A 27616-nucleotide genomic window follows, 5' to 3' on the forward strand; every position below is an offset into this window, starting at 1 on the left:
TTTCCTCGTTTTACTTTCCTTGTGAGGACCACACACACACACAAGAATAACACCAAAAGGTAACACTCCCAAACTCCATTAAGACCGTGGGATCAGGCCTCCCGAGAGGCATCACTATAGACCCGGATTCAATCCCCGGCTGTGTCGCAACTGGGAGAAAAAAAGACTGTGGGATCACCCTTTCCTCACAAACTCTTCAGTCCTAACACACGGACTCCTTCACTTCCTTGATTAGCAACTCCTCCACACCATGTCTGCTGCTATGAAACAGCCTTGATTACAGTGTGGTGCATAATCACAGGCTCTCTCTCAGTGGATGCCTCCGACACCACTCTCTATTCTGTAGTTAAATACCCCAATCAGGAGTGAGCTAATGGATTCACTGATTAAATTCATAATCTGCCACTTAAGAGGCTACCCCTCTATGTTTGGTATAATCAGTTTGTTTGTGTGTGTGTGTATGTGTTTTAGTTTATTAGGATCTGCTTTAGCTACTGCAGCAGCTACTCTTCCAAAGGTCCACATAAAACGCACAAATACATGACAGTGTGTGTGTGCGGCTAGCCCTCCACACAGTGTGAAGACGAGAAGTAGCAAGGGCCGTTTAGGCCGACAAAGGAAAGTGTGTGTGTGTGTTTGTTGTGTAAAATCGTTTTCACTGAGTCAGATGGTTCAATTGAGACAAGCCTCACTCTCAGCTCTTTTGAGTCAATGTTTAGTTCTAAATGAAACTTAAAGTCTGAACCAATCTTTGAGAAATTAGTGAGTGTTTTGGTAGAGCTTTGAGGCATATCTTTTAGCTGAGGAAGTGTAAACATTAATGTGCAGGGCTTGGATATACTGTATATACTGATATACTGTACTGCGCTGTTATATTCACCTCAAGAACCACTGCATGGTGTTTTCCGAAAACGAGAATTCTCTTGAGAAGGCGGTTTTCCGCCAGGAGAATGCAAGTTCATGCATTTATCGCTTCCTGCCAAGATGAAATGTTCTCTTGAAAACCTCATCTAGAGGCGAAAGAAACGCACACCTATTTAGGCGAGGTGCTGGCTAGCGGTGTGGAACACTTAAAAAAATAAAAAGGAGCGCCGGACACACTATAGGAGCTCATATGCAAAAATGTTATGTCCAACGTTTTGACATACAAGCTGTCTTCATCAGGGTATAATGACAAACACTGCGGGGTGAGTGATTTATATAGTGTCAAAAGACACACAGGTGTCATGGCCGGGTGTGGCCTGATATCACTGGTTAATTGTCATATATTAAAATAGCATGCAAAAATGTTATGTCCAACGTTTTGACATACAAGCTGTCTTCATCAGGGTATAATGACAAACACTGCGGGGTGAGTGATTTATATAGTGTCAAAAGACACACAGGTGTCATGGCCGGGTGTGGCCTGATATCACTGGTTAATTGTCATATATTAAAATAGCATGCAAAAATGTTATGTCCAACGTTTTGACATACAAGCTGTCTTCATCAGGGTATAATGACAAACACTGCGGGGTGAGTGATTTATATAGTGTCAAAAGACACACAGGTGTCATGGCCGGGTGTGGCCTGATATCACTGGTTAATTGTCATATATTAAAATAGCATACAAAAAACATAAATGGATAGCGTACGATCATAGATACAATTTGGCTACATAAGCCTACAAACATTTACAATAGCAAAATCACAATAATCACAAGAATGGCGTCAGATCAAAGTCTGTTGAGACCGAAGGGAGCAAGGGTCTTTAAATTAAAGATCCAGGCAGCCTCTCGTTTTAACAATAAATTGTCGAGGTCACCCCCTCTCCTAGGGAGGGTGACATGTTCGATGCCAATATAACGTTGAGATGAAATCGAGTGGTTTGCTTCCAAAAAGTGGGCTGCAACTGGTTTTTGCACCTAATGGTGCTACGACTGGTTTATTTTACCCACATTTTTTACTACAAGGACAAGTTATAAGATAACTGCATTAGTGGAGCACGTGATAACACCTTTGATTGGGATCTGTTTCCCTGCTTGGGGGTGTTTGAAGGATCTACATTTATAAGTGCCATTGCATTGAGCACAGCCATTACACTTGTAGTTTCCATCCAGTAGGGGCGCAAATACACGTTGTGCAGGGATATTTCGGGGTGGTAAATCAGAGTTTACAAATTGATCTCTGAGGTTTGTTCCCCGCGAGAATATGACCAAGGGAAGGTCCGAAAACACATTACCGATACTATCATCGGATCTTAGAATGTGCCAATGTTTGTGAACGATTCCCTTAATTTGTTCAGAGCACTTTCAATAGCGGGTAGTTAGAACGCAAGAATGCTTCTTTTTGCGAGACTGATCTTGAAAAAGGTCATGTCTCGTTTTGCTTTGAATTTTCTCAATGGCAGTATTAATCTGATAATTTTTGTATTTTTTTGCGTCTCAGCCATATTTCTGTCGAAATCTGATTGTTTTTTACAAATTCTTTTCATTCGACAGAATTGGCTGTAGGGCAAACTGTTTTTCAAGGGAAGTGGATGACAACTATCAGCCCCCAACAAACTGTTACGATCAGTGTATAGAAAATGATGTTCACACAAGATCAAGAAAACTGATTTGACGTATATCAGATTGCATAGTAAATCTCAGATGCTCAGAACAGGAGTTAAGAAAAGCATGGAACGCCTGGAGCTGTTTTGCATCACCCCTCCATAGAGCAAAAATCTCTTAAACCTCAGCCTTCTCACAAACGTAACAGGGTCCAGAACCATGAAAGACAATGGCCACTATGTGATGTGCTCCAATTTGAAAAATGACTTGAATGTACACTACCGTTCAAAAGTTTGGGGTCACTTAGAAATGTCCTCGTTTTCCATGAAAACATACAGCTGATATTGGAAGTTTACATACACCTTAGCCAAATACATTTAAACTCAGTTTTTCCACAATTCCTGAAATTTAATCCTAGTAAACATTCCCTGTCTTAGGTCAGTTAGGATCACCATTTAAGAATTTGAAATGTCAGAACAATAGTAGAGAATGATTGATTTCAGCTTTCATTTCTTTCATCACATTCCCAGTGGGTCTGAAGTTTACATACACTCAATTAGTATTTGGTGGCATTGCCTTTAAATTGTTTAACTTGGGTCAAACGTTTTGGGTAGCCAACCACAAGCTTACCACAATAAGTTGGGTGAATTATGGCCCATTCCTCCTGACAGAGCTGGTGTAACTGAGACAGGTTTGTAGGCCTCCTTGCTCGCACACGCTTTTTCAGTTCTGACCACACATTTTCTATGGGATTGAGGTCAGGACTTTGTGATGGCCACTCCAATACCTTGACTTTGTTGTCCTTAAGCCATTTTGCCACAACTTTGTAAGTATACTTGGGGTCATTGTCCATTTGGAAGACCCATTTGCGATCAAGCTTTAACTTCCCGACTGATGTCTTGAGATGTTGCTTCAATATATCCACATAATCTTCCTCCATCATGATGCCATCTATTTTGTGAAGTCCACCAGTCCCTCCTGCAGCAAAGCACCCCCACAACATGATGCTGCCACCCCCGTGCTTCACGGTTGGGGCGGTGTTCTTCGGCTTGCAAGCCTCCTCCTTTTTCCTCCAAACATAACAATGGTCATTATGGCCTTTTTGGACATTTCTCCAAAAAGTATGATCTTTGTCCCCATGTGCAGTTGCAAACCGTAGGCTGGCGTTTCTTTAATGGCGGTTTTGGAGCAGTGGCTTCTTCCTTGCTGAGCAGCCTTTCAGGTTATGTCAATGTAGGACTCATTTTACTGTGGATACAGATACTTTTGTACCTGTTTCCTCCAGCATCTTCACAAGATCCTTTGCTGTTGATCTGGGACTGATTTGCAATTTTCGCACCAAAGTACGTTCATCTCTAGGAGAGAGAACGCTTCTCCTTCATGAGCAGTATGACGGCTGCGTGGTTCCATGGTGTTTATACTTGCGTACTATTGTTTGTACAGATGAATGTGGTATTTTCAGGCGTTTGTAAATTGCTCCCAAGGATGAACCAGACTTGGAGGTCTACACTTTTTTTTCTGAGGTCTTGGCGGATTTCTTTTGATTTTCCCATGGTGTCAAGTAAAGAGGCACTGAGTTTAAAGGTAGACCTTGAAATAGATCCACAGGTACACTTCCAATTGACCCAAATGATGTCAATTAGCCTATCAGAAGCTTCTAAACCCATGGCATCATTTTCTGGAATTTTCCAAGCTGTTTAAAGGCACGGTCAACTTAGTGCATGTAAACTTCTGACCCACTGGAATTGTGATACAATGAATTATAAGTGAAATAATCTGTCTGAAAACAATTGTTGGAAAAATTACTTGTGTCATGCACAAAGTAGATGTCTTCACCGACTTGCCAAAACTATAGTTTGTCAACAAGAAATTTGTGGAGTGGTTGAAAAACGAGTTTTAATGACTCCAGCCTAAGTGTATGTAAACTTCCGACTTCAACTGTGCATGAAATGAGTTGCAAAATGAATAGGAAATATAGTCAAGACGTTGACAAGGTTATAAATAATGAATTTTAATTGAAATAATAATTGCGTCCTCCAAACTTTGCTTTCGTCAAATAATCCTCCATTTGCAACAACCATACGGTCAAGCTGCTCCCACAACAGCTCAATAGGGTTGAGATCCGGTGACTGTGCTGGCCACTCCATTATAGACAGGATACCAGCTCTAAATAGCATTCCCTAAATAGTTCTTGCATAGTTTGGCACTGTGCTTTGGGTCATTGTCTTGTTGAAATTGGCTCCAATTAAGCGCCGTCCACAGGGTATGGCATGGCGTTGCAAAATGGAGTGATAGCCATCCTTCTTCAAGATCCCTTTTACCCTGTACAAATCTCCCACTTTACCACCACCAAAGAACCCCCAGACCATCACATTGCCTCCATTTGACAGATGGCGTCAAGCACTCCTCCAGCATCTTTTCATTTTTTCCTAGTCTCACAAATGTTCTTCTTTGTGATCCGAACACCTCAAACTTCGATTCGTTTGTCCATAACACTTTTTTCCAATCTTCCTCTGTCCAGTGTCTGTGTTATTTTGCCCATCATTTTTATTGGCCAGTTTGAGATATGGCTTTTTCCTTGCAACTCTGTCTAGAAGGCCAGCATCCTGGAGTCGCCTCTTCACTGTTGACGTTGAGACTGGTGTTCTGCGGGTACTATTTAACGAAGCTGCCAGTTGAGGACTTGTGAGGAGTCTGTTTCTCAAACTAGACACTCTTATGTAATTGTCCTCTTGCTCAGTTGTGCACCGGGGCATCCCACTCCTCTTTCTATTCTGGTTAGAGACAGTTTGTGCTGTTCTGTGAAGGGAGTAGTACACAGCATTGTACCAGATCTTCAGTTTCTTGCCATTTCTCGCATGGAATAGCCTTCATTATCCAGAACAACAATATACTGACGGGTTTCAGAAGAAAGTTCTTTGTTTCTGGAGATTTTAAGCCTGTAATCGAACCCACAAATTCTAATTCTCCAGATATTCAACTAGTCTAAAGAAGGCCAGTTTTATTGCTTCCTTAATTAGCACAACAGTTTTCAGCTGTGCTAATATAATTGCAAAATGGCTTTCTAATGATCAATTAGCCTTTTAAAATGATAAACTTGGATTCGCTAACACAATGTGCCATTGAAACACAGGAGTGATGGTTGCTGATAATGGACCACAGTACACCTATGTAGATATTCCATAAAAAATCTGCAGTTTCCAGCTACAATAGCCATTTACAACATTAACAATATCTACCCTGTATTTCTGATCAATTGGATGATATTTTAATGGTCAAAAATATGCTTCTCTGTCTAAAACAAGGACATTTCTAAGTGACCCCAAACTTGAAGAGGAGCAGAGTGAGGGAGAGTGTGATTGGTATAGCCTTTCTTTGTTTTTTTCTATGCTCTGTAGATGACACACTGAACTGCCATTTCTTTATATCTGATTCATAAACATCAACATCCACACGCACTGTGAACCACAAAAAGCCTCCGGGCCTCAGAAAGGATCATAATAGGTCACAAGTGTCAAGCCCAACAACAATTATGCATAAATGAGATGATTGGATTTGAAGAAAAGTCTGTTTTTACCACAAAGAAAAGCCTTAAATGGAATTGAGTCACAATGTACTTACTGTAAGCTTTGTCAAAAGTCCCAGTGCCTTGTCTGTCCATGTTCACAACCAGCACCTGATAGATTGTCTGTACATGTCACAGAGCCAGGCAGGTAGGCACTAGAAAGGCGGGTAGGCAGGCACGTAGGCAGGAAAACACGCACCCACACAAACACACATACACCTAGCCAGTGCGTCACTTCACACAGACAGCTCGTCCCTAGCCAACTAGTGCCTCCGACCGTCCGTTTGATGTACAATATGGAGCAGCATTGAATACCTGTCATCTCTCAGCCTCTCGGTGCCAACCGTCGACACAGGATGACAAACCGCCTTCTAACTCGGGTCGAAATAGACCCACCCAACCTTCTCTCTATACCTCACAGCTGTCATACACAACAGACGTATAGCTCTGGGAATTCTTTGTGTGATAGATATACCTGTTTTTTCTCAGATAATAAATGGTTGAGGTCAATCATCAAGGATAAGGATTTCTTATGCAGGTAACAGTAGAAGGGGGTATAGGGCTCCCTTGTAAAAGAGGCCTTGGTCTCAATGGAATTTCCTTGTTTAACCTCTTAAATGTAGATTTCCGCCTAAATAGCCATACCCGAAATTAACTGCTATTCATGTGTAATTACATTATTCTGACATGCCAAAACTTGGTATATTTGGAAAGAAGACATCTGGGAGATTGAGGAAATGATCAGAAGATAGGAGTTACACAGTTCAGAATAACCAAGATCAAGCACACACAAAATTAACTTTTTTTTTTTAGAAAGTCATCTTTCATTGACAAGCTATAAGTGAATTATTGATGCCCAGAGCTGGAAACACATCAGATGGCTTCCACAACATGTGAACAATGTCCGGAAAAAAAGGGATTGATAAACCTAACAACTAGAAATGGGCAGATGTTTTACTAAGTGGTGTCAGATGTGGTCATGGGACGTTTCCAAATGTCCCTAAACCTATCCAAAGTGGCATATGTCTGTAAATTAGATTATTCCAGTACTATTACATATTTGCAATCCCTAAATGCCATTTGTTCAGTGTAAAACACAATTTCTACCATATCAACCTCACTCAAACATTGTAGTGGTGTTATGGGGTATCCAGGGTACATTTAAGTGTCCTTTCAACATCTCCAAAGTGTCCGAATGTGGTAATTGCACTGTTTTTACACACTGGATGTGGCTAAAAGTTATTGTTCACTATAAAAACAAAATTTCTACAACACCGACTTCTCACAAACATTGTGGTGGTGTCGTGGGACATACAGGGGATATTCAAGTGTTTTTTTCAACCTCTCCAAAGTGCCTGAACATTTAGCCTAGGCATATCCAATGTAATTGGTCCCACGTACAAATGAACTGTTTACAAAAACAATATAAAAAGCAACAGATACACATAAAATAAATACAAAAATGTCTTAACAAACACAAACTTGGTTACACATGTGTCCTTCACTAAAAAAGGTGCAACAATAGAAATAAGCTGAACTATTTACAAATGGTATTCATGTTCGTTTTACATCCCAGGTGTAGGATGATTAGATTTCACTTTGACCGTAGCTTGTGCATGTCGTGATAGTCTTTGAAGCAGTCCCTCTCTGCCAGGAAACAAAAAGCGAACCGGTATTTCGGACAGAAGATCTGTCATTTCACCCCCCCTCATATTTTGTGCAATGTTTGCAGTTCTTTTGTCTTTTGGTATGTGTGTTGGATAGTGGCGCTCACCTTGAGTGGGGGGGTCTTAGGATGGTTGTGAGGTTGCTTTGGGCCTCCAATTCAGCCATTTCCAACACCAGCTACTCTCTGAAGGCCAACTGGGAGGGTTTTGACCTTTTGCTTTGGCCATCTGCTTGTGGAGAATGAAAGCATTTACTGTAGCAATGCCCACAAAGTGGTAAATAAAAGTCTTATACCTCTTCCTGGTCTTGTGGAGGACCCGGCAGTAGCCTATCAGAGCATCAGATAGGTCGACACCCCCCATGCTGACATTGTAGTCCTTCACAGAAACAGGGACATTATTCCTTTTTCACCCTCCTTGAGATATGGTTGTTATTGAATGCCTTATGCTGTGTGGTGAGCATGATTAACTCCCTAGTGTCCTTCCATTTCACAAAATGCAGCTTGTTAGTCCTGATCCAACATATGGTCGCCCTCTCTGCTGTCTTTGTCATGTCGTTTCCCTTGGTCTTGGGGAAACCAATTCTGTTAGGACGAATGGTGCCACAAGCCCATATTTTATTTTTCAAGAGGTCTATGAAAATCAGACAGGGTGATTGACATAAAGGTAAATCAAGATAAAATAAAAAATAGCAGTGGGGGTGAGGATCATGACTGGCGGGGACGCTTGCTGGGGAGGGGTGGCTCTCAAACATCATCATCATCTGCACCCTCCACCCTGTGGTGAATAAAAATAATGTCATGAAAATAATTTACTTACAGATCTAAAAGTGGATCCAATCCTTCTAGAAAGCAATCTTTGTCTGCTGAGTCAATACTCCTTGTCCAAATCGCTCCCCTGATCTGAGTCCGACCAGTATTTTATTCAAAGTTTCTATGTCGGTATAGTTATTCATAGCGGCTTTCTTTTTAGCTTCCTGTTTGATATTCTTAGTTTTCACCCCCTTGAGAAGCCATATTTTATGCTAAAACAATGACATTACAGCGATGAAATCTTTTCACAATGTAATGTAGCGTGCTAGGTGAGTCTCATCTCTGAGCCGGGTAGAAATAGTTGCCATTACACATAAAAGGTTCTCGGCCTTGCTTTGTCCCACGCAGGTCAACTGCATATCCCTGGAAAATGTATCTTATTGGCTACAATACTGTCAAGCTGCCATAGTAGCCTATCCCCTGTGTAATGGATGCCTACGGCACGTAAGCAGGCGACGGCATACTTTTGATGCGCAAAGATATAGTCACTCCTTTAAAATTGTTCAGAAATATTATCCTGCCAACCACTATATGAAGAAGTTTAAAGAAAACAAACTGACATTGTACCTTTTGTAATGACCACCCATCTTTTTTGGCATTGTATTCATGTAAGGGAACCGTGGCAAGACATCAGTAGATTTATAATTTATGAAGATTTTACACTATTGTGGAGAGATGTACTGCTTGGATTCTTTACCTACGATAGTCTTTTGGCCAAATTTCATATTCACAAATGTAAATTTACAAACAAAACACCACATTTTCTTACCATACAAAAATAAATTGAACTAAATTAAGACAAATAAATACTCTACTAACCAAAAAACGTTATATTATAAGTGTATGCATGTCCCTTAAGGTCCTTGTGTAATGTGATATTGTACCCCCTTAGCCCAATTGTCCTTTGTATATTATTTATAAATACACTTGTGTTCCCACATGTACTTCCTGTATTGATTTGATGTTAATAAAAAAAAATATATATATAAATAAAAGTCACTCTGTGGACATTCGATGTTGCCATTAAGTCATACATCATCAGATAACATGGGCAATAGGCTAGATTTCTTCCTACCAACGTAAAGATTAATTTCATACACCGCATCGGTCCGCATGTAGCTATAGCTCAAACACTGCCAAATCGAAGCTTACCTTGTAAGATGTTTGGTGTTCAGTGAAAACGTTGTGTAAAATAAATATTTTTACTCTCGGGGCAGGTGGTCAATAACGGTAGGTCACAGGCAGACAAATATGTCATCTTCATGGTCTGTGGGGTCCCGGCTTTCGGTGTGTATCGTTTTATTCCGTGTTTATTTCGCTTATGCTTCAAGACGCAAACCGGAATGTAGGTAGCAGCCATCTTGAAATTAGGTCATCGGCTCGACCTGCCCTTATACATTCGTATGCCCATATATGGTAGTAAATCACACCAAAGATTTTAAGGCACATATCAATAGCCAAGATACTCAGCTTTACGCAGACACGCTTCTACTGATTCTAATACCCGTCTGAATTGAATAAAACAATCTAATAGGGTCCCCAAATATGGGGACTTTACATTTAAAAGGTTAAATAAAAGTAAAAAAATAAAACAAAAAAAGTGCTTCTGACTGTAAAAGGTGCTGCATGGTCAATCAGACTTCTGCATTGGCCGTGCAGCATTTCTGCTGATACGGCCTCTGCAGAAGTCTGGGCATTCATACTTCTTGCGCTTTGCTGGCGAGCGCAGAGCTGTTGTGAAGGAAATTGTCAAAGAAGTGAGTTTGTGTTTATACAGGACCTCCCGCCTACACCTACCGTCAACCAATCATGTCAATTGTGTCACACCCTCTATATGGAGCCTCCAACCACATACTCAGATGAACCATACATTGGCTTTAAGTCGCTCTGGATAAGAGCATCTGGTAAATTACTTAAATTTTAATGTCTACAGTATGCAATGATATAAGAGATTTGTGGGGCTCAACTTGCGATATAGAGCAAGAGAGACTCGATAATGAGCTGCATCAATTGGATTTAACTCTTTGATAATGCTACATGGATCTGAGACACTGCGTCAGCGTGACTCAGCGCATCTCTTCAGGAGAAGGAGTAAACAAGTTCGAGTTAGCTGATTACTTAAATATGACAGATACATTAATGATGTGGCCTATGCTGGTCAGAGTTCACTAAGGGCGGGTGGGGGTCAAATTGGGGAGAGAGAGCTGCGTAACGAATGCGCCAAAATGAACAGTATTTCATTACTAATGAGTGGAAGGCAGGGTGGAGGCAGGAGAGTTTGCAACACGGGGGGTGAGGGAAGCCACGGTGGGTGTGTGCACTGTAAAACTGTCCCCTGTAAATGCACAGCATTATACTTGCAGCAGATATGCCAACTAAATGAATTAATAAATACATGAAATTCATTGAGGGAAGACAGGGTTTGTATTTGACAGTATTTTACTAACTGCATGGGATTGGTGCAAGCATGTTGGCTGCTAGGTAATGTGTTTTCATATTACAGCATATCAAATATATACACACAGTATATTAAATATGTATGAATAACTTGCACTTCAAGAGGCCTTGAAAATGGCTTCCAAACTTGGTGACTACAGAGCAAAACAGACCAAGGACACAGCAAGTACTCAACCATTGAAAGTTTGCGGCTTGCTGCTACTTCTAATCTGTCTCCTACACACATTTAGTTGTTAGTGCACTACTACCACATATTAGTTAAATTGTACAGCACTCTCACTCATGGGTGTAACAAATGTAGCCTCTTACAAGGCATGCCTCAAAATATGTTAATGACGCAGAAACAACAATACCATTCATCCACTAGTGGTCAAAAGGTTTTTCGTGATCCAAAAATAAGGTCCACTGTAAACCCCAAGGCATTTTTAACTCAAATACTTCTAGTAAGTAGTACTCCAAGTCAATGAAATTACTACTTAAGTGGTTTATGTGGAACTGACTCAAAACTAAATGAACTACATTTTTTAAAGATATGATAACAAATTAACTTTTTTACCAGCGTGCTTTAATGCAGGTAGATTTTGTTGGAATTGTTTTTAATATTTGTGTTTTATCATGCACACTGAGTGATTGATTGAGTGATTAAATGTTATGCTACACAAAGATAAATAATTGTTTTCTAAACGAATACAGTCATTGAACTTTTGCACCCTTTACTGAAATGGCTGTTCCAGTTTAAATGGCTTAGGTAGCTTCCTCCAACTGTTTTTAACCCTAGCAGTCATTATGAATACAAATTTTAGCTGTTGGATAGCCTTAACACTGTGTAGATTCCAATAGAAATGACAAATCTATTTGCAAGCCAACATAATGTGATTTACAGTTAGTGTTGCAAAATTCTGGTAAATTTTCCAGAAATCCTGGTTGGGAGATTACTGTTTATTGAATTTTGCAACCCTACTTGCAGGCCTGATGTGACCTGTAAACTATGACTTTTTCAGGCCACTGTATAAGGCCTTATGATATATGTAATTGATCATATTTGCCAAATAACTCACTTGGCAAAGGCCACAGGAATGAAAATGAACAAATTCTGTGACGCGCATGCACGTGACTTCGCTGTTCGTTATTTTTCTTCTGGGATGAATACCTATTGCCCGGTTGTAAAATTATCGCAATTTTACGTAAAAAAATACCCTAAAGGATTGATTGTAAACATCGTTCGACATGTTTCAACAAACGGTAATGGAACTTTTGAACATTTCATCTATGGATTTGCGTCCACGCCACATGGCATTGTAAAGTGTTCTGGATGGGTCAACAAAACGGACGTATTTGGACATAAATGATGGACTTTGCAGAACAAATTAACATTTCTTGTGGAAGTGGGTGCCCTTCCGAGTGCATTCCGCCGAAGATCAGCAAAGGTAAGAAAATAGTTCGAACATATTTTTAGAGATTTGTCGACGCCGTGGTTGTAGGCTAACTGTATAGCTTAGCAATGAAGGCTAAGTTCTGTACTCAGAATATTGAACAATGTGCTTTTTCCGTAAAGTTATTTTGAAATCTGACAAAGTGGTTGCATAAAGCAGTAGATTATCTCTAATTCTTTAAATAGTTGTTATAAATTTTGTCAACGTTTATGAGTTCTTCTGTAAATGAATGTGCCTATTCACCGGAGGTTATGGGGAGAAAACATTTTCTGAACGTCACGCGCCAATGTAAAAATTGGGTGTTTGAATATAAATATGAACTTGATCGAACAAAAAATGCATGTATTGTCTAACATGATGTCCTAGGAGTGTCATCTGATGAAGATTGTCAAAGGTTAGTGCTTAATTTTAGCTGTATATCTGGTTTTGTGACGGCTATCCGTGCTTGGAAAATTGCTTTTTTTTTGCTAATGTACTATCCTAAAATAATCTAATGTTTTCCTTTCACCATAAAGCCTTTTTGAAATCGGACAATGTGATTGGATTAACGAGTAGAGTATCTTTAAAATGCCGTATAATACTTGAATTTTAATTTTGAGATAATTTTTTTTTTAATTTCGCGCCGTGCTATCTCACTGGTTGTTGGCCAACCAATCCCGTTAATGGGATTTTATCTCGAAGGAGTCCTCAATTAAGGTAATTTACTGTTAAACCAAAGTTTCATTGGAATTGACTGTGTAATTGACCAGTTACGCCTAAAATCACCCAGAGTGCATTGCGATTTACGGCAATTTACTGGAAATAATTAATACAGTACATTGCTGTTAGTTGTATAATACTGTAAAAACAACAATCTTTTTTTAACATTGCTGCATAGAAAGAAAAAAAACATTGCACCTGTAATATGGGTCATATCTTTTGAACAGTTTGGGCTAGAAACAAGCTGTTTTCTCTGTAGTAATGGTGCAAACATAATGGTTATGAATATGCTTGTTTATTCACTATGGCACTGAGAGGCTGTGGTACAGCAAAGCCTAATCATTACAACAATTATTATATATATATATATATATATATATATATATATATATGTGTATATATATACACACACACTGTATATATAATATATATATTTTTTTTACTAAAATAGTCAGCATGAGGTTGGCGCGTGAAACTGAACATTTTAATCTACAGTTGGCAGAGCTATTACTGTAAATATATACAGTATGAGTAATTTTTACAACAGGCTTCCAAAAACCGTTAACAACCGTATTTTTCAGCATTTTACCCATAATGCAGTGCAATCTAGAGCATTAATTCTATAAAACACATTTAAGGTATTTTACTGTAATTTTACAGTGTTTTACTGTTGAAATTACATTAAAAAAGTCTTACAGTGTGTGCGTGATTGAAGCGAGGGAGGGAGGCTGCTTTTTCTCCCCAAAATATCTGCCGTGAAGATTCCATCTGCTCCAGTCATTAGCTTTAAGAGGGAACCTTAATTCAAACTAATTGCAAGCGATGAACAGGTAAACAAACCACTGTGTTGTTGGGGAGAAGTAGGAGGGAGAGTAGAAGCGTTTTAAGTACATTTGCTTAGGTGTACGTGGATGGGGTTGGATTCATTAATATGAGCGTTCTGCTGTTTACTGCCAGCTAGTGTAGCTAATTCTGGGATGGAACTGTGGAACTGTCGGGATCTAAACTGACTTGGGAGCTAAGTCATGGCTTGTGGTGTAGTGAGTGAGCGAGTGAGTGAGTGAGTGAGTGAGTGTGTGTGAGTGTGTGTGTGTGTGTGTGAGTGTGTGTGAGTGTGTGTGAGAGTGTGTGAGAGTGTGTGAGTGTGTGTGAGTGAGAAAGGGTTCACACTGGGTTGAGGCTACACATTGGTGGTTGATGGAATTAGAATGACTACAATTTACATACCTATTCAAGTTAACATTCTGGTCATTCTAATTCCAAGGAGTTACCCCCACAATGTGCTTTCAAACATAGTGAGAAAGAATATACATTCTGTGAATAAAACTCACCGTAGTGGTTTTGACTCTGCCTCCTGGTTGTGTACAAGTCCATCCAGATTTATTGATTAACAGGTCACAGCCCTCATCTTCCAAACATGGGACCATCTCACACCACTGTTTCGTCCGGACGATACTCGCTGTGACGTGAGGGAGGGAGGAGAGATGGAGAGATGGAGAGATGGAGAGAGATAGAGAGGAGGATAGAAAGGGAGAAATAGAGAGACATGGTTAACCACATTCAGAAGGGTCAAAACACAGTCTCAGTGTTTAAAACAATAAGCAGGTATTTATATTATTTTCAGATGCTATTTTGGTTCTTTAAACTCAATTGATTGAGGCAATAAAAATAGTATCCTTCTGGATATATGGCAAGATCATATTAACTACTAAATAGTTAGCACACAGAGCCAGAGTACTATCAAATATTCTGCGTTACTGAAATCCGCCTGACTCGCTCACCCTACAGATGTAGGATCTTAATTTTATCACCCTGTTACAGGAGAACTTTCCTGCAGTGTATTTGAGGTTAAAAAAGGTTTCTGAAGTTTGTAATTACAACGTTAAAATATCAGACCTGAGTTTCACTTACGACAAATTTATCAACCCCTATAAAAATGTCCATAAATTATAATCCACATAATGATTAACATTTCCTGTTGCTGCAGGATTATTTTCCTGCTTTAGGAAACTGGCTCAAATTAAGATCTGTTGAATCTGTACATCCAAAATAGTATCATTGATTAGCCACAGAAAGTGGCGCTTTTTCTACATCAGCCTTGTCTAGGGTTGTCAGAGTTTGTGATGACGCACTTCTGAAACGTGTTCATGGGCAGAATCCTTATCCAGCTTGACTGTGGACTAATCAACGGATAGAGTATGGACTAATAATAAACACTTCTTCTGAAACCAACCAAATTGTCTTTCTAATCACAGAGCGTTGTATTTGAGGTAGGCTCTTTGGCGTAGGGACTTATCATATACAGAAGTCTAATTTTAAAAAGAAGGACACACTATTCCCACACCTGCACACCTTCAGACAAATGGCACCCTCAACTGGCCTTCAGAGAGAGAAAGAGTTAGGGAGAGTGAAAGATGGAGATAGACATCTATAGAGAGAGAGATACATTTTCCATCTGTAAATGAGATCGTGAAGCAATGGGAGACGAGCAAAACACAGAGGGTGAATTGTTACAATGGAATATATTGCCATATTCTGTCATGACACCTATGATATTCAGATCTAGTAATAAACCATACGCAAGAAAGATACATATGTTTTGATCCATACACAGCAAATTGGCCAGTGTTATCTAGTGTTGATTTTTCAGTTGAACATGTCTAGTGTTGATTCAAATGTTAAATGAACATGCAGTGGTATAAAATAACCTCAGTATTGGCGTTAATAACCTGTTAATAACCAGTGTTGAGTGTGAGAGTGTGATTGTGTCAGTTTTACTCTGTGGAGAGTAAAACATTCCCATTGTTGGATTCTAGCTTGAAATACACTTATTAATGTTACCATACTAGAACTTATTGATTACTTTACATGTATAATGAATGTATATATTGGGGTCAATGGAGGGTGATGAATCAATGAGATTTTAGTCTCCGACTAAAATTATAGTGTAGAAATGTTATGCTCTTAGTGTAACCTTTATTTAACTAGGCAAGTCAGTTAAGAACAAATTCTTATTTACATGGACAACCTACTCCTTCCTCCCCCGTTGGGGAATTGAACCCCGGTCCCTGCGCACAACACGGGGATTCTTTAGCTAAATAGCCCAGTACTGTGTAGCCTACTCCTGACCGTCACGTTGTACAGCGCCATATTTTCCGTTCCATCCTAATGGAAACAAAGAGGGTTTTTTGTTTTTCTTGGAATATAAACACCATAATATTAATCAAATTAATCCCAAACTCTAAAAGTAATTGGAAAGGTAGATACAAATGATTTGTGACATTGTGGTTACAATAAAGAATGTAAACAAGATGTTGTGTTTTTATTTACAGTAGTGATGGACAGCTGGTGACATTTTGAAAACAGGTCTTGAAACACTTGTAGCCTGATTAGCAGGACAATAGACTCTTTATAGCCCGGCTACTGTAGGTGTGAACATCCTGTGTGAACATCCCCCTACCTGCAATGTATTCGATGTTTAAGTACTCTGAAGTGTTACATTTCTAACTCAAAACAGCAGAACAGTATTTCTTCATCAACAACTTTATGCTTTCGTTAATAAAATAACTAGAAAAAAATACATTCAAAATGCAGATGGTTATTTAAACTACATTTTAGTTGCACTTCCACCCAGCTCCACGACCACGGGTAAAAAAACCTTGCTGAGATGATCAATGTATTTGTTGCATTGTAGTATTGTCAATTTCTCTAGCCAAAACGTCTTGATTGCCTCAAAAGTTTGGACACACCTACTCATTCCAGGGTTTTTCTTAATTCTTTGCTATTTTCTACATTGTTGAATACATCGCAACTATGAAATAACACATATAGAATCAGTTAAGAACAAATTCTTATTTACAAAGACAGCCTACTTCTTCCTCCCCATCAGGGAATTGAAGCCTGGTCTCCTGTGTTCCCGCACGACATTGGGATTATTTAGCTAAATAGCCCAGTACTGTGTAGCCTACTCCCAACCGTCACGTTGTACAGCACCAATATTTTCCGTTCCATCCTAATGGAAACCAAGAGGGTTTTTCCTTTTTCTTGGAATAGAAAACCATAATATTAACCAAATTAACTAAGCAACATTTCTTAAAATCATTCCCATATACTATGTTCTTACAATTTTTTTGTTAAATCGACTAGTACAGCCACTATTGAAGGCTATCAAATGCTTCTCAAAGATGCCCTCTGGTTGTCAAACTAGCACTAACTAGCATTAATGGTACCAGTGGTTGGCACTTAAATAATGTGCTATACAATTCTGTGGCACCAGCAAGCTGTGCTGCTGTATGCTGCAACTTTTAAAGGACAAACCACTGTATGCTCAAAAAGCTTATTTCTCTCAAATGTTGTGCACAAATTTGTTTATATCCTTGTTAGTGAGCATTTCTCCTTTGCCAAGATAATCTATCCAAGAAGCTGATAAATAGCATGATCAATACACAGGCGCACCTTGTGCTGGGGACAAAAAGGGGGGGGGGGCTTAGGAGTACTTTTTTCCTGTAAAGCCCTTTTTTGGGGCCCACCCATGGTGCCCACCCATGGCAGCACCTCTGCCAAGTCATGTCATTTCCTTATATGAACTGTAACTCAGTAAAGAAAATGAAATTGTTGCATGTTGCATTTATATTTTTGTTCAGTATATAATTAAAATATTACCCTATTCCTCTATGGCAAAGATATGTCTCCCCTTTCATCTGTGTCTGGTGTTAGCTAGTTGCTTGCTAGCTAGGTCATCAGCCAGCATGGAACAAAAGGGGGGAGGGTGGTTCAAAACTCTGACGTAGTTGTCAAGTGAACACATCCGTCAGTGCTGCTGTGAAGAGCATCACAAGAGACATGCCAAACAGGCGATATATATGTATATATTAGAGAGAGAATTGCAATTTCAATGTTGCTTATCACCAAATTTGCTTGAGATGATTTTACTGCAACACTGCTCACTGCATCCAAGTTGCTTGACATAGGCTTTTCAAAAAGCTGTCAATCAAGGCGAGCTCATAAATATAAGCTCCGTGCCCACTCAGCATGTATTTTGAAACATCCTGGTAGTTAGTCATGAGAGAAAAAGTACTTTTATCACTGTCAGTGTTGCTTTAACACTGGAGAATTTGCTGTGTGCCTATAACTTACAGAGGTCACCTTGAATATATATTAGAATCTAGCATAGATCATAGAAGCAGTTCCCTCCTATTCATGAGACTTGATTAAACAAATGTACTCTAAAAAAATATGTTCTGTGAAGCTTTACAATGATTAAACATTGCAAAACACTCATAATTCTTATTGCCACATTCTGCAATCGATTTAATAAATGTTTTACTTCTGAAATGTTCCTTTGTAATAAGCTAATTGTATCAACACAAACAACACTTGAACACAACTCAACAATCAACTCAGGAGTGTCGTAACACAACACGCCTTCAGACAAAAGGCCTAATCAGTCCTAATGTTGGATCTAATAGAGAAATGTAGAGCAACAGTAATCAAGGCTCAATGGGATCTGCTTTAGGCCTGTTTTCACATTGCGTCGTGTCACTTTCGCTCCCTGTGCTGTGGTTGTTCACACAATGACCACACAAGAGCAATCAATTATGCTCCAGGACAGGCTTCTCTTACTTCACATTCACATCCATGCACGCTCGCTAGCATGCACACACACTCACATTCACATCAAGTCAAATTGTATTTGTCACATGCGCTGAATACAACAGGAGTAGACCTTACAATGCTTACTTACAAGCCCAACTTCTTAGGGATAGCCCACTTTTGTTAAATTTTTGCCTAAAATGACATACCAAATCGAAATGGCTGGAGCTCAGGCCCTGAAGCAAGGATATGCATGTTCTTGGTACAATTTGAAGGAAACACATTGACGTTTGTGGAAATGTGAATTGAATGTAGGAGAATTTAACACAATAGCTCTGGTAGACGAAAATACAAAAGAAAAAAATAACCGTCTTTTTTCAACTACCGTCCTTAAAATGCAAGCGAAAGGTCCCAGTTCAAGCCATCACTCTGGTTGTAATTCCGAGGGTGTCCACAAGATGGAAGCAGTGTGCTTGCAAAGTTTCAGACGGAAAACTTGAAGTATTATTTATTTATTCATTTCACGTTTATTTACACCAGGTAGGCAAGTTGAGAACAAGTTGTCATTTACAATTGCGACCTGGCCAAGATAAAGCAAAGCAGTTTGACACATACAACAACACAGACTTACACATGAAGTAAAACAAACATACAGTCAATAATACAGTAGAAAAATAAGTCTATGTACAATGTGAGCAAATTAGGTGAGATAAGGGAAGTAAAGGCAAAAAAAGGCCATGATGGTGAAGTACATACAATATAGCAAGTAAAACACTGGAATGGTAGATTTGCAGTGGAAGAAAGTGCAAAGTAGAAATATAAATAATGGGGTGCAAAGGAGCAAAATAAATAAATACAGTAGGGGAAGAGGTAGTTGTTTGGGCTAAATTATAGATGGGCTATGTACAGGTGCAGTAATCTGTGAGCTGCTCTGACAGCTGGTGCTTAAAGCTAGTGAGGGAGATAAGTGTTTCCAGTTTCAGAGATTTTTGTAGTTCGTTCCAGTCATTGGCAGCAGAGAACTGGAAGGAGAGGCGGCCGAAGGAGGAATTGGCTTTGGGGGTGACCAGTGAGATATACCTGCTGGAGCGCGTGCTACAGGTGGGTGCTGCTATGGTGACCAGCGAGCTGAGATAAGGGGGGACTTTACCTAGCAGGGTCTTGTAGATGACCTGGAGCCAGTGGGTTTGGCGACAAGTATGAAGCGAGGGCCAGCCAACGAGAGCGTACAGGTCGCAGTGATGGGTAGTATATGGGGCTTTGGTGACAAAACGGATGGCACTGTGATAGACTGCATCCAATTTATTGAGTAGGGTATTGGAGGCTATTTCGTAAATGACATCGCCGAAATCGAGGATCGGTAGGATGGTCAGTTTTACGAGGGTATGTTTGGCAGCATGAGTGAAGGATGCTTTGTTGCGAAATAGGAAGCCAATTCTAGATTTAACTTTGGATTGGAGATGTTTGATGTGAGTCTGGAAGGAGAGTTTACAGTCTAACCAGACACCTAGGTATTTGTAGATGTCCCCATATTCTAAGTCAGAACCGTCCAGAGTAGTGATGCTTGACGGGCTGGCAGGTGCTGGCAGCGATCGGTTGAAGAGCATGCATTTAGTTTTACTTCTTTTTAAGAGCAGTTGGAGGCCACGGAAGGAGAGTTGTATGGCATTGAAGCTCGTCTGGAGGGTAGTTAACACAGTGTCCAAAGAAGGGCCAAGAAGTATACAGAATGGTGTTGTCTGCGTTGAGGTGGATCAGAGACTCACCAGCAGCAAGAGCGACATCAATGATGTATAGAGAGAAGAGAGTCGGCCCAAGAATTGAACCCCGTGGCACCCCCATAGAGACTGCCAGAGATCCGAACAACAGGCCCTCCAATTTCATACACTGAACTCTATCAGAGAAGTAGTTGGTGAACCAGGCGAGGCAATCATTTGAGAAACCAAGACTACTGAGTCTGCCGATGAGGATGTGGTGATTGACAGAGTCGAAAGACTTGGCCAGGTTAATGAATACGGCTGCACAGTATTGTTTCTTAACGATGGCGGTTAAGATATTGTTTAGGACCTTGAGCGTGGCTGAGGTGCACCCATGACCAGCTCTGAAACCAGATTGCATAGCGGAGAAGGTGCGGTGGGATTCGAAATGGTCGGTAATCTGTTTGTTGACTTGGCTTTCGAAGACCTTAGAACGGCAGGGTAGGATAGATATAGGTCTGTAGCAGTTTGGGCCAAGAGTGTCCCCCCTTTGAAGAGGGGGATGACCGCAGCTGCTTTCCAATCTTTGGGAATCTCACACAACACGAAAGAGAGGTTGAACAGGCTAGTAATAGGGGTTGCAACAATTTCGGCAATAATTTTAGAAAGAAAGGGTCCAGATTGTCTAGCCCGGCTGATTTGTAGGGGTCCAGATTTTGCAACTCTTTCAGAACATCAGCTGACTGGATTTGGGAGAAGGAGAAATGGGGAAGGCTTGGGCGAGTTGCTGTGGGGGGTGCAGTGCTGTTGACCGGGGTAGGGGTAACCAGATGGAAAGCATGGCCAGCCGTAGAAAAATGCTTATTTAAATTCTCAATTATAGTGGATTTGTCGGTGGTGACAGAGTTTCCTATCCTCAGTGCAGTGGGCAGCTGAGAAAATGTGCTCTTATTCTCCAAGGACTTTACAGTGTCCCAGAACTTTTTTGAGTTTGTGTTGCTGGAAGCAGATTTCTGCTTTAAAAAGCTAGCCTTGGCTTTTCTAACTGCCTGTGTATATTGGTTTCTAACATCCCTGAAAAGCTGCATATCACGGGGGCTGTTCGATGCTAATGCAGAACGCCACAGGATGTTTTTGTATTGGTTAAGGGCAGTCAGGTCTGGAGAGAACCAAGGGCTATATCTGTTCCTGGTTCTAAATTTCTTGAATGGGGCATGCTTATTTAAGATGGTGAGGAAGGCATTTAAAAAAAATAACCAGACATCCTCTACTGACGGGATGAGGTCAATATCCTTCCAGGATACCCGGGCCAGGTCGATTAGAAAGGCCTGCTCGCTGAAGTGTTTCAGGGAGCGTTTGACAGTGATGAGTGGAGGTCGTTTGACCGCTGACCCATTACGGATGCAGGCAATGAGGCAGTGATCGCTGAGATCTTGTTTGAAAACAGCAGAGGTGTATTTAGAGGGCAAGTTGGTTAGGATGATATCTATGAGGGTGCCCGTGTTTACGGCTTTGGGGTGGTACCTGGTAGGTTCATTGATCATTTGTGTGAGATTGAGGGCATCAAGCTTAGATTGTAGGATGGCTGGGGTGTTAAGCATGTCCCAGTTTAGGTCACCTAGCAGAACGAGCTCTGAAGATAGTTGGGGAGCAATCAGTTTGTTTGGTCGTTTACAGCTGGGGGCAGAGGGTGGTCTATAGCAGGCGGCAACGTTGAGAGACTTGTTTTTAGAGAGGTGGATTTTTAAAAGTAGAAGTTCAAATTGTTTGGGTACAGACCTGGATAGTAGACCAGAACTGTGCAGGCTCTCTCTGCAGTAGATTGCAACACCGCCCCCTTTGGCCGTTCTATCTTGTCTGAAAATGTTGTAGTTAGGGATGAAGATTTCAGAGTTTTTGATGGTCTTCCTAAGCCAGGATTCAGACACGGCTAGGACATCCGGGTTGGCAGAGTGTGCTAAAGCAGTAAATAAAACAAACTTAGGGAGGAGGCTTCTAATGTTAACATGCATGAAACCAAGGCTATTACGGTTACAGAAGTCATCAAAAGAGAGCGCCTGGGGAATAGGAGTGGAGCTAGGCACTGCAGGGCCTGGATTCACCTCTACATCGCCAGAAGAACAGAGGAGGAGTAGGAAAGGGTACGGCTAAAAGCTATGAGAATTGGTCGTCTAGGACGTCCGAAACAGAGAGTAAAAGGAGCAGGTTTCTGGGGGCGATAAAATAGCTTCAAGGTATAATGTACAGACAAAGGTATGGTAGGATGTGAATACAGTGGAGGTAAACCTAGGCATTGAGTGATGATGAGAGAGATATTGTCTCTAGAAACATCATTGAAAACGGGTGATGTCATCGCATGTGGGTGGTGGAACTGAAAGGTTGGATAAGGTATAATGAGCAGGGCTAGAGGCTCTACAGTGAAATAAGCCAATAAACACTAACCAGAACAGCAATGGACAAGGCATATTGACATTAAGGAGAGGCATGCTTAGTCGAGTGAACATAAGGGTCCAGTGAGTAGTGAGGTTGGTTGGGGTCATGGCGATTCAGACAGCTAGACGGGCCATGGGTAACAAGCTGGCAGAAGATGGTCTGTTTTTAGCCACCTCGTGCGTTTCCGTCGGTAGATTAGTGGGGTTCCGTGTGGTAGAGGGGACCAATCAAATTGGCGTTATAGTTATAGTGGCCCAAGAAAATTGTCCGATAGACCTATTCAGATAGTAGCCGATAAGACAGCTAACGATTAGCGGGCCGCAGATGGGCGTTCAGGTTACGTCGCGACGGAGGGGCCAGTTGGATAACTCCCTCGGGCAGATAACGTCAGTAGTCCAGTCATGAAGGCCCGGTGGGGCTCCGCATCGGCAGTAAAACCGGTCCGGATAGGTTATTGTAGCCCAGGAGTGGCTGATGGAACTCTTCAGCTGGCTAGCTCCAGAATAATTGATGTATGCTCCGGACCGACGTTAGCTAATAGTCACTCGGATAGCAGCTAGCTAGCTAGCTGCAAGATCCAGGTGTAAATGTCCAGAGCTTGCGGTAGAAATCCGGGGATATGGAGATAAAATAGGTCCTGTATGCTCTGGTCTGAGTCGAGTTGTACAAAAATTGGCGATTGCTTTTCGAGCTAAAGGATAGCTGATGACCGCCAACCGTGGTTAGCTGAATACTAATGTTAGCCAGTGAACTGGCTAACTTCTGGCTAACTTCTGTCTAGCTTCTGTTGTGGATTTCAGATTTGAGGTGAATAATAGTTTTTTTTTAAACAATTGGTGAGGCGGTTTGCAGGAGAGTGTTTTGAAGTTGAGTTTTTTGAAAAAAAATATATAAAAAGATATGTGAAGAAAATATGTAATATATATATATATATATACGGGACACGACAAGACGAGGACAAAGGACGTCTGACTGCTATGCCATCTTGGAAGTATGAGCGAACTACATGATATTTAGTGTGAAGTCACCCAGGTACATTTGGGCAAATCGTGAAGGAGACATTTGCATTCATATTACATTTTTCTGAAAGAATATCATCAAATCTGTATACTTAGACTTTGATTTAGCTTTTCCAGTATTAGCAGCCATTATATAAGTTCAACATTTGCAAAACAACCAGTTTTCATAACTTCATAACTCTGAATATTGTCCAAAAGGAAAAGGCATGCAGTCGCACAAGGTTAGTAGCTACATTTTATGACAGATACAGGGTTTCCGGACACTCCCGCAAAGCCAAGCTCATTAGCTATCTAGCTAGCTTTGTTTGACCCCGATTGGTGCTTATTTGACAAAGTCAATCGTTCAAGTGAAGACCGCCCACGTCATCAGCGTGCCGTGACCAAATTTGGTGTCCTATAGGATATACTACACCCCTAATGATACAGTGAAGTCTGATTACGTTCTAGGATCTCTGAGGAATACATACAAACATGATTTGACTGGTTGAAACAACGTTTAGGGTTATATTTTCACAGATTCCTTTCTTTGCAAATTGAGTGAGTGGAAACAAAAAATCGATCATGCATGCTATATGGACCATTTTAAGATATGAAAAAGGATTTTATCTAACAAAACAACACTTCATGTTATCTCTGGGACCCTTTGGATGATAAATCAGAGCACAATTTCAGAATGTAAGTACACATTTCACTTTCAGAGGTGAATTTATCAAACCTATCTGTCACGTTCTGACCATAGTAAGATGATATTTTCTATGGTAGAGTAGGTCAGGGCGTGACAAGGGGGTGTTTTCTATGTTTTCCATTTCTATGTTCATGTTCTAGTTTTGTATTTCTATGTTGGTTTTGTTTGGTATGATCTCCAATTAGAGGCAGCTGGTCCTCGTTGTCTCTAATTGGAGATCATACTTAAGTAGGGTTCTTTTCCACCTGGGTTTGTGGGAGATTATTTTTGAGTCAGTGTATGTTTTCACCTCTGCATCACGGTTGGTTGTTATTCAGTTTATTTATGTATTGCATAGTTTCACAGTGTAAATAAAATGTGGAACAACACACGTTGCACTTTGGTCTGCTCATTCCTACGACATCCGTGACAGAATCTCCCACCACCAAAGGACCAAGCAGCATGGTATGGACCAGTGGACTATTGAGGAGATAAGGAGGAGTATATCCAGGGCTTTGGAGGATTTAGGGGCAGGAGAAAAGCACCTCCCATGGGAACAGGTGGAGGCAGCGAGAGCACGGCAACAAGGGAACCATGAGAGGCAGCCCCTCCAAAAACAATTTTGGGGGGGCACACGGGGAGATTGGCAGAGTCAGGTTGGAGACCTGAGCCAACTCCTCGTGCTTACCGTGAGGTGCGTGTCACCAGTCTGGCGCCACCTGTGCCAGCCCCACGCATCAGGCCTCCAGTGTGTCTTTCCAGTCCAGAGCTTCCGGCGACAGTTCCCAGTCCGGAGCTTCCGGCGACGTCCCCCAGTCCGGAGCCTCCAGCGGCGTTCCCCAGTCCGGTGAGACCTGTTCCGGTACCACATAAGAAGCCTCCAGTGATGATTCATGGTCCGAAGCCTCCAGTGATGATCCATGGCCCGTAGCCTGTAGGGATAATCCATGGCAAGAAGCCTGTAGGGATGACCCATGGCCCGGAGCCTGTAGGGATGATCCATGGCGCGGAGCCTGCAGTGACGATCCATGGCGCGGAGCCTGCAGTGACGATCCATGGTGCGGAGCCTGCAGTGACGATCCATGGCGCGGAGCCTGCAGTGACGATCCATGGCGCGGAGCCTGCAGTGACGATCCATGGCGCGGAGCCTGCAGTGACGATCCACGGCGCGGAGCCTGCATAGACGATCCACGGCGCGGAACCTCCTGAGACGGCCCACGGCGCGGAACCTCCTGAGACGGCCCACAGTCCGGAACCTCCTGAGACGGCCCACAGTCCGGAACCTCCTGAGACGGCCCACAGTCAGGAACCTCCTGAGACGGCCCACAGTCCGGAACCTCCTGAGACGGCCCACAGTCCGGAACCTCCTGAGACAGCCCATAGTCCGGAACCTCCAGCAACGTTCCCCAGGCCGGAACCTTCAGCGACGCTCCCCAGTCCGTAACCTTCAGCGACGTTCCCCAGTCCGGAACCTCCAGCGACGTTCCCCAGTCCGGAACCTTCAGCGACGTTCCCCAGTCCGGAACCTCCAGCGACGTTCCCCAGTCCGGAACCTTCAGTCCGGAACCTCCAGCGGCGGTCTGCAGTACAGAGCCTCCGGCGATGATCCACGGTCCGGTGGCACAGAAGCAGAGGGATCAGCGGGCGGAGCAGCGGTTACGCCCGGAACCAGAGCCGCCTCCTCTGTTGGAGGATCCACGGGATAAGAAGGTTATGTTTACTGCACCAGAGCCGCCATAGACAGTAGTTAACCTGTTAGGGCTAGGGGGCAGTATTTACACGACCAGATAAAAAACGTACCCGATTTAATCTGGTTACTACTCCTACCCAGTAACTAGAATATGCAAATAATTATTGGCTTTGGATAGAAAACACCCTAACGTTTCTAAAACTGTTTGAATGGTGTCTGTGAGTATAACAGAACTCATATGGCAGGCAAAAACCTGAGAAGATTCTGAACAGGAAGTGGCCTGTCTGACAAGATCTTGTTCTTCTTGTCTCTGTTTATTGAAGACTGAGGATCGTTGCTGTAACGTGACACTTCCTACGGCTCCCATAGGCTGTCAGAGCCCGGGAAAAAGCTGAATGATGTCATTCCAGCCCCAGGCTGAAACACATTTGCGCTTCTGGCAAGTGGCCGATAAGAGGATAATGGGCTTAGGCGCGTGCACGAGTCGATCCCGTGCTTTATTTTCTGTCGTCTATTTACCTAAACGCAGATTCCCGGTCGGAAAATTATTGCTTTTTTACGAGAAAAATGGCATAAAAATTGATTTTAAACAGCGGTTGACATGCTTCGAAGTACGGTAATGGAATATTTAGAATTTTTTTGTCATGAAATGCGCCGTGCTCGTAACCCTTATTTACCATTCGGATAGTGTCTTGAACGCACGAACAAAACGCCGCTGTTTGAACATAACTATGGATTATTTGGGACCAAACCAACATTTGTTATTGAAGTAGAAGTCCTGGGAGTGCATTCTGACGAAGAACACCAAAGGTAATCAAACTTTTCTAATAGTAAATCGGAGTTTGGTGAAGGCTAAACTTGCTGGGTGTCTAAATAGCTAGCCCTGTGATGCCGGGCTATCTACTTAGAATATTGCAAAATGTGCTTTCACCAAAAAGCTATTTAAAAAATCGGACATATGGAGTGCATAGAGGAGTTCTGTATCTATAATTCTTAAAATAATTGTTATGCTTTTTGTGAACGTTTATCGTGAGTAATTTAGTAAATTGTTAGTAAATTCGCCGGAAGTTTGCGGGGGGTATGCTAGTTCTGAACGTCACATGCTAATGTAAAAAGCTGGTTTTTGATATAAATATGAACTTGATTGAACAAAACATGCATGTATTGTATAACATAATGTCCTAGGTGTGTCATCTGATGAAGATCATCAAAGGTTAGTGCTGCATTTAGCTGTCTTCTGGGTTTTTGTGACATTATATGCTAGCTTGAAAAATGGGTGTCTGATTATTTCTGGCTGGGTACTCTGCTGACATAATCTAATGTTTTGCTTTCGTTGTAAAGCTTTTTTGAAATCGGA

At 41.5% G+C, this 27616-nt stretch overlaps 1 protein-coding gene across 6 annotated transcripts in view; it reads right to left on the reverse strand.

Annotated features, from left to right (window-relative positions):
* LOC115198646 (chemokine-like protein TAFA-5) overlaps nucleotides 1-27616 on the reverse strand; it is a 191140-nt gene that overhangs the window by 9904 nt on the left and 153620 nt on the right. For 2 of the 6 annotated variants that reach the window (XM_029760743.1, XM_029760744.1), the window contains exons 3-4: nucleotides 14496-14623; nucleotides 7871-7991 (exon numbers count right to left, since the gene is read on the reverse strand). In XM_029760743.1, the coding sequence (XP_029616603.1) occupies nucleotides 7887-7991; nucleotides 14496-14623 (233 nt within the window). In that variant the 3' untranslated portion in view covers nucleotides 7871-7886. Of the gene's footprint in view, nucleotides 1-7458; nucleotides 7992-9727; nucleotides 10144-14495; nucleotides 14624-27616 lie in introns of those variants that run through there. The other 4 variants (XM_029760746.1, XM_029760747.1, XM_029760745.1 and 1 more) reach the window with 3 other exon arrangements.

This window comes from Salmo trutta, chromosome 8 (assembly GCF_901001165.1).
Source record: "Salmo trutta chromosome 8, fSalTru1.1, whole genome shotgun sequence".
Classification (NCBI taxonomy): domain Eukaryota; kingdom Metazoa; phylum Chordata; class Actinopteri; order Salmoniformes; family Salmonidae; genus Salmo; species Salmo trutta.